This window comes from Penaeus vannamei, chromosome 35 (assembly GCF_042767895.1).
Source record: "Penaeus vannamei isolate JL-2024 chromosome 35, ASM4276789v1, whole genome shotgun sequence".
In the NCBI taxonomy this organism is placed as follows: Eukaryota; Metazoa; Arthropoda; class Malacostraca; order Decapoda; family Penaeidae; genus Penaeus; species Penaeus vannamei.
In genome coordinates this window covers 21068285-21075784 of record NC_091583.1, presented here as the reverse complement: position 1 = coordinate 21075784, position 7500 = coordinate 21068285, and the positions used below count along the sequence as shown (strand labels likewise).

At 39.5% G+C, this 7500-nt stretch overlaps 3 protein-coding genes across 6 annotated transcripts in view; 1 reads left to right on the top strand and 2 right to left on the bottom strand.

The window, feature by feature from the left end:
- Positions 1 to 7500, bottom strand: part of LOC113813562 (uncharacterized) — a 185974-nt gene that overhangs the window by 95891 nt on the left and 82583 nt on the right. The window lies entirely within an intron of this gene.
- Positions 1462 to 7500, top strand: part of LOC113819804 (uncharacterized) — a 40567-nt gene continuing 34528 nt past the window's right edge. For 2 of the 4 annotated variants that reach the window (XM_070114223.1, XM_070114220.1), the window contains exons 1-3: positions 2237 to 2516; positions 6546 to 6711; positions 6990 to 7107. In XM_070114223.1, the coding sequence (XP_069970324.1) occupies positions 7055 to 7107 (53 nt within the window). In that variant the 5' untranslated portion in view covers positions 2237 to 2516; positions 6546 to 6711; positions 6990 to 7054. Of the gene's footprint in view, positions 1616 to 2236; positions 2517 to 6545; positions 6712 to 6989; positions 7108 to 7500 lie in introns of those variants that run through there. The other 2 variants (XM_070114222.1, XM_070114221.1) reach the window with 2 other exon arrangements.
- On the bottom strand, positions 3957 to 6518 carry LOC138859382 (uncharacterized). The gene is made up of 4 exons (XM_070114224.1): positions 5934 to 6518; positions 5633 to 5809; positions 5053 to 5288; positions 3957 to 4307 (listed from the first exon to the last, which is right to left on the bottom strand). Exons 1-4 carry the CDS (start codon positions 6077 to 6079, stop codon positions 4123 to 4125), a joined length of 744 nt encoding a protein of 247 aa, XP_069970325.1. The 5' UTR covers positions 6080 to 6518; the 3' UTR covers positions 3957 to 4122.

Sequence of the window (7500 nt, the reverse complement as noted above, 5' to 3'; positions counted from 1 at the left end):
TTCACTGGATCACATCTTTCCTTTCCAGCAGGACACAATTCCTTTTCTTACTCTGATCTCCCACTATCCACTTCTAATTCTGCAACTAGATTTTTTTTTTCTATCCAGAGCCTCATTTATCGAATAAGATACTCGGCGACTGCAAATTGCTCCAGACTCCCTTGTGCAATGGGAATCCACATGGCAAAGGGATTTCCGACCTGATAAATGCGAAGCCATAAACGTTCACAATCGCCCATTCAATCTTTTTTTTACACAATCCACTCACAACAACTACCCAACACGCCATCACACTACACGCCAACATGAATTTTAATACACACATAGATAACATACAACATAAATCCAATAGAACACTGGATTTCTTGAGGAGGAACATACACGGTTGAACACAAGACACAAACACAAACCTAAACAAACTAGAATAAATTAATACCGCAGCAGCCAGGTTCATTACGAACAACTATATTAAACTCCTGGCATCACAACACGCATAAAACAACTACACATGGACGCCCTCTCAATACGCAGACAAGCACATAGACTTACAATTATGTACAATATCACAAACAACTAAATCGACGGAAACAAACAAGAATACTTACACCACGCAAACACACCTGATACACAGAACGCCTAAAACCAGAAATACTTGACATATCACACCACTGCAGACTGCTTCAAACACTCATACTTTCAACGCACCTTTTGTGATGGAACAAACTCCCACAACACATTATACACGGAGACAAAACAAGACACCTTCCGCACATAAAACGCTAAGACTTAGCTCCATTTACCCCCTTCTACCCCCCCCCCCCAACAACTAACCGTCCCATAAGCGTGATATGGCTAACTTTTAGCGCCATACTTTTTAAACCTCTTGAGATTGTGTGTGTGTGTGTGTGTGTGTGTGTGTGTGTGTGTGTGTGTGTGTGTGTGTGTGTGTGTGTGTGTGTGTGTGTGTGTGTGTGTGTGTGTGTGTGTGTGTGTGTGTGTGTGTGTGTGTGTGTGCGTGTGTGCGTGTGTGTCTTTGTGTGTGTGTGTGTGTGTGTGTGTGTGTGTGTGTGTGTGTCTGTGTGTGTGTGTGTCTCAATCTCCCTTAGGGTGGTTCAATTGAAGAAACCTAGTACGTGGCTTGGCCAGCCAGGGCATGTCAAAACTACGTCTGAATGTTTTTTTTTTTTTTTTTTTTTATCGATTCACTTGTAAAAAAAAATGAGAATTATCCGTATATATAAAAGTAATATTACGTCATACTACAATTATAGTAACACCTGATAGCAACTGAATGTCATATGTACACGTCACTGCATTATGAAGATTTTCCTTTAAATATTACAACAATATATACTACATTTTATGCGTTTACTTTTTATTGTTTATTCGACAAACAGCTAGAAGTCCTATGCGAATGCACTATGAAAACGCCTTGTTTTGAATCCGAGGACACAGCGGGAGGGAACCTTGTTTTGTGTCTTTGTGTTTGTTAGGTGTAACCATAATAAGAAAGAAGAAGTTGTTACGTGAGGGAGTATGGGCAGTAGTCTAGTCCAAATCCCTATAAATGAAGAAAGAAGACTCGTCAATTGTGAAGATGTAGGCTGGCCACACAGTAAGTCATCTGTTACAGTATTGCAATGTATTACTCGAAACTTCGGCAAAAGTTTGTAACAAAATTTATGCCTTTATTGTGGTCTGAATACTTGAAATGCCAGGATCTACGTATGTAAAAATTCACATACATTTTAAAGTTTCTGCTGTACTTAATTTACGGTATTTTCCAATTTTTTTTTTTTTTTTTTTTTTTTTTTTTTTGACTATGCAGTACAAGGCAGTGGCGGATTTGGGTAATAATACCTATATGAAAAGGTAGAACGATACAAAACAAGACAATTTTCTTCTATGGCTATGTTAGTGCACATGCTAAATAAAGGTGTTTTACGTAAAAGAACAAAGGTGAGAGGCCAATTTTAGCTAAGTCAATCATTCTATTTACATGTCGAGGATAAAATTGAACTGACCGCAGAACTCATTCCTGCGATATGCGAAGTAGTTCATGTGTTACTACGCTCTTGTCATAAGATATTTTGTTAATCATCAGTGTCTACTGTTCCACATTTATGCTTTCAACGGTTTTTAGTAATGCTGTTAAACCGCATTTATGTGTTTTAAGATTTACTTATACAGACCCTTCTGCGGATGGACATAGACACGTTTCCAGGTACCACTTTTGACAGATTTCCCGGGGTCATTCCGTGACAGAAGGCCGACGAAAAGTGTTTTGTTTTCGGTGTTACTCGATTCTGGGTTATCATCAAGACTATACGGTGCCAACAAAGAAGAAATACACCTTCATAACCATCGCAGTTTCTTATCTGAGCCATCAAGTGCCCCAAATGCCGAAAAAAGTGATAAGAAACGAAACGATCCACACAGTAGAAAGAAAAAAACAACGCCAAGAATCGTTAAAATCGGTGGATTTTCTGCAGATGGATATCAAAATTGTTTCGAAAGTAAGCCACTACCTTATTATCTATATTGACCTTTTATTTTGTATTTTGGGTAAATTTGGAAATGACGCCTAACACCGATTTGAGAGTAGAAATTGTGTATTTCTGAAAGCTCTTGCCGTGTTTCGGACAAATGTAGCACTCATTTCCTTCGCAAATTAAGCATTTACGATATCAGCCCCGATGGATGGGAATAGCATGGTGAGTATCTGGGAAATTGCAGGTTAAAGGTGAATGATAGAAATATTTTTTACAGTAATTTAGTATTTGTGAAGCACGTTCATAATAAATAGAGGGGTTTCACTCAGTACACCCCTTTCATGAGGGCTACTGCTCCTAGCCCCTCATATGGTTTGCAAAATCATCTCGTATGTTTCGGCAGATAGAGCCTGGCCGTATATCTATATTTTGCACCAATATATATATATATATATATATATATATATATAATATATATAATATATATATATATATATATATTTTTTTTTTTTTTTTTTTTTACCTTGACCTTGACCAATAAATCTGCAAAATCGTCATAATCCTCGCCGTCGTTGTTAGCGGGAATTGCGACCACTATCGGCCGCTCTTTTTCCTTATTACCAAGATATGCAAGTTAAGGCTAAACAGCAACTGATTCCTGATACACAGCCCATCCATGACGGAATTGATTTAATTTTCAACGGACTTCCCTTGGCTCCAGCTTCTATTGTCACGTGATTATCTATTATAAATCTTATTGGCTCTGTCGACTGGTCTCTAGTGTTTCTTGTGACGTCACGGCCAGGTGCAGTTCCCATTGGCTCATTTGAGTTCCCTCGATGACGTCATCCGCTACAATTCCGTACGAGTCTTTCGTCACTTCCTTGATTTCGCGTCATTTTTTCTCGCCGCTGGAGTACAAATTTATTTATTTAAGCACATACACACACGCGCGCGCGCTCACATACATACACACACACTCGTGTATCATTTATTTCAGCACATCAACCTTCGCTATTTTTCTTTGCACTTTTGCGTGGTAAACATAGTAAAAATTAACAGTGTTTGAAATTAAGTACTGTTGTCCCTTGTGATGTTGGCAAGATTAAATAAATTAACTAAATGAGATTGTCCGGGATGTTGTTTTTGTTTTATGAGTAAAGAAGGGTGATATTTTATTTATTTATGATTTATCACTTGTTGGGTGAATGAAATCAAATCTTCAATTACCGAGGAGAGAGAATTACTCCATTGCTGTGTTAATGTAATTTGTGTTCCACTGAAAAAAAAATACAAAAAAGGAACAAATGGGGTTGGCAATTTAAAAGATGGAATGATAACTCATCTTTTGAGTCAATGTTAAAGTTTTTGTTGCTATAATACTCATATTAAAAAAATACAAGGCATCAAAATGGAAAAGATGAAATTCTTGTTTATTTTATTTTACGCAAAAAAATCAACGCATGTAAATGTACAGTTTCTATAGTAAACATACAATATAAAGTTATTCTACCAATAAAATCAACAATAAGCAGTTATATTTTACCGTACAAGTAAAATAAACTTAAACTGTATATATATTTAATTCTGTCATTATTCAATAAGAATATTCACCGTAACACCTCGAACGTCAAATCAACTTCAACTGTGTCAGAACCCTTGTAACGGCCAAAGAAACACGATCTTTGTACTTCAGGAGAGAACGTACTTCCTTCGTCAAACAGGGTCGTTTGCAGGCCTCGGTGCCGTTCCTCCTGTAGTGGCCAAGGTAAGCTACAGACCGTGGGCACACATAATTTTTCATTTTGCAATCCCCTGTAACACAAAATACAGACGTTTAGGAAGATCGTAACTATAGAGTATTTTAAAAAGGTGATTCCGACTATGTGCTATTAGTATTATCATCGGGATCATTGTTATTATTATCATCGTTTTTTTTACATCGTTAATCGTTCTTGAAATAGTATTGTTGCTATTATTATAAATTTCGTTATTTGTTTTGTTGCTATCAGTATAACTGTTACTGACGCTTTTATTGTGTGTATGATTATCAGTGATCCTCCTTTTTATTGTTTTCTGTATTATCATCATCCGTCTTACAAATACTAATAACAGATTCGAATCTTTGTTCTTGCAATTAGTTTAACCATTACACGATCTCTGTACATGAAAGCTCACTACGCATTACCCTAACGTTAAAATGAATGAAGGAATCATGTACCTACACGACCCAACATATATTACTGTCATGAATGCGCTTTTCATCTTTCCTTTTCACCTCTTGTCCTTCCGTCATTCAAAAATATATCAACTATTGTTACAATTGTGCGAGGTAAGAACCAGTAAATATTCATATTTACGGACATGCATATACATAGTAATAAATGTATATCTATCAGATTAGACGCGAATGTCTACCGGATAGAGGAAAGATAAATGCATATCTATCAGATATATTGACAGATATGCTGTTATTTCTGTGTATATGCATGTCCGTATATATGTATATTCACTGGGTCATACCTCGCACATTTTTAACAAACCGGCCGCAAGTTCTCACCGTAGACGCAGAGCAAGGCCCCATGCGAGAAGACGCCCGTGACCAAGTCCATGTCGTAGGTGGGCTTATTCTGAATTTTATTGACGTCCACGATTAATCTTCTGGTGTGGCGCAGAAACCACAGGTACTTCGGGAGCGACTTGTCCTTGGCAGGCTGCAGGTCGTCGTGGTGGTAGTACCATAACAGGTCGTAAGATGTGGGCCGCTTCCGTTCGCGCCCCGGCCGAGTTGGATTTCTGATTGGGAGAAAAGAGATGTCTTATTTTCCATGTTTATGTTTTATATTTACGCGCTTGTGTGTGTGTGTGTGTGTGTGTGTGTGTGTGTGTGTGTGTGTGTGCGTGCATTCAGTAAGTATCAGTATGTAGACCTGTCTGTGATCGTAAAGTACAACTCAAGACGAGAGAAAATAACAGACGGATGTTGATCACATCATATTCACCCTTTCATCCCTAGGCAGCCAAGGACTGACCACAGCTAACAACTCCACACATATCACAATAAAGAAAACTGTGTTAATCTGACCATTTCCTTCGTTGACACTGATGAGAATCGACGAAAACGGCCTGTTGAAACTTACATCCGGAGCTGGTCGTAGAGCCAAACGGGGAAGGAGTCGTGGTTCTGCAACATCGGCATCTCGTCGGGGTCGAAGTGGGAGATGAAGCGGTATTCGTGCATGTGGCGGAGGAGGCAGTCGGTGAAGTACAGGTTCTCCATTGTGAACATTTTTTGTCGCTCCTCCAGAACCCAGATTCTTGCGAGATAAATATGTGGAAATTTAATTTGTAAGTGGACAGAGATGGTATGCAAAGGGAATTTGTGAACAATCGTATTTGATACTCATAATGAAAACAGATTTTGAAAACAAAAATAGTTACCTTCGGGTATTTGGTTCGTTGGCATATGGTTCAGGGTAAGAGAATTGAGTGATACCAACAAAGCCTTCTGCCTCGTAGTACCGCAGGACCTTTTCTATGTTGGGATGGACTTGCGTCTGCAGCAGAAACACCCTAGCGAAGCCCATAGCCCGAAGCAGCTCGAACCACTCCACCAAGCGGATGGAGATGTCGTCGTGGTAGTAGAAGAGCGCCGGACCGCACACCGCCACGTTCCAGAGAGGATTCCTACAGAAAAGAAAGATTTATTTTCGTACTCTCGTGTTTCTTACTCCGGTTTGTATTTCGTATATCACATTTCGTACTCTGACTGGCTCATAACTCGTGTTTCGCATTTCGGCCTTTGGTGTGTATTTCAAGCCCTGGCTCATAAAACTGCTTTGGTAAACATTGATGGAGAGAGCAACAAACCTGCTTTTTCTTTTTGGTTTACTACCCTTTACGTAGGCAGTTGAAGTATTACGCTGCATTGCTCCATTTATCTGCAGTTATGTAGGGGAGAGTAATAACATGATTAAATACATGGGAATTGTTTTTAAAAATGACAAAAAAAACACAAAATATGTATCAGAGTTTGACATTCACCTGCAGAAGCGTTTCAGCTTTGTCGCACGGCCGACGGACAACAGACACGGCCAAGGGAGGCGGGCGAGTCGCGGCCTTCGGGATTCGGCAAGTGAGGATGTAAAACAGGACTCGGTTTGAGGAATTGGCCAAGGGGTCCACGTACTCTGATGCATAGAGGAAATCCGATTAAATGGTGAGTCTTCCCCTAATGAAGTCATGTGGATTATTTACGTTAAGGATTTGTTTTAAAGAAATGGATGTAGCATATAGTCACTTGCTTCTGTCTGCCCTACTATTCACTTTAACACACGCAGCCAATAGATAGATAAATAGACGATGTGTATTAGAGATGGATGTGTCTGTGTATGCACATTTATATGCGTGTGTGTGTGTGTGCATATATGATAGTTATTACTGGGAATGCTATTTTCAGATATCAATATAAAAACTTACCAATCTTTTTTACTTGAGATATGGCGGGCGGACCCGAAGAGTTGGACCAAATGTAGCACCAAGGAGCGCTTGGTTTCTTATTCATGGTGTACGCCAAGATCCGGATGCAAGGTCGTCCATCTCAGGAGAGTAGAAGGTAAATACACCCTTATAAGTTTAGGTCATGACACTAATCCCATCACACGCCTTAACTTACATACAATCAAGGAGGTTGTTTAGGGACCTACTTGTGAGTGGGCGGTTGTCCAGGAAGGCCGAATAAAGCTGGTAAGTGGTATTAGCGACTGTCACAGACTGGTAATTGGCATTTTTCCATTCTATTCTGTAGGAAAGTGATTAATTCTTCTATCATTCTTAATGTTTTTATATCTTTGATACCCAAACCGCTCTTAACACTTACGTATGTGGGGGCGGCAGAAGATGGCACCACTCTTGGCCGGCGTTGGCGACTAAACTGTGCGGGAAGTTGGGATGCCTTCGAGCCAGCACTTGCCCGGAGGTCATGTTCAACTGTGGGATTGGTAGAGAC

Coding starts and splice junctions, on each gene's coding strand:
- LOC138859382 (XM_070114224.1), bottom strand. CDS start 6,079: ATGGGCTTCGCTAGGGTGTTTCTGCTGCAGACGCAAGTCCATCCCAAC. Junction 5,810..5,933: donor AACGAACCAAATACCCGAAG/GTAACTATTTTT, acceptor TTATCTCGCAAG/AATCTGGGTTCTGGAGGAGC. Junction 4,308..5,052: donor GGCCTTGCTCTGCGTCTACG/GTGAGAACTTGC, acceptor TTTGTGTTACAG/GGGATTGCAAAATGAAAAAT.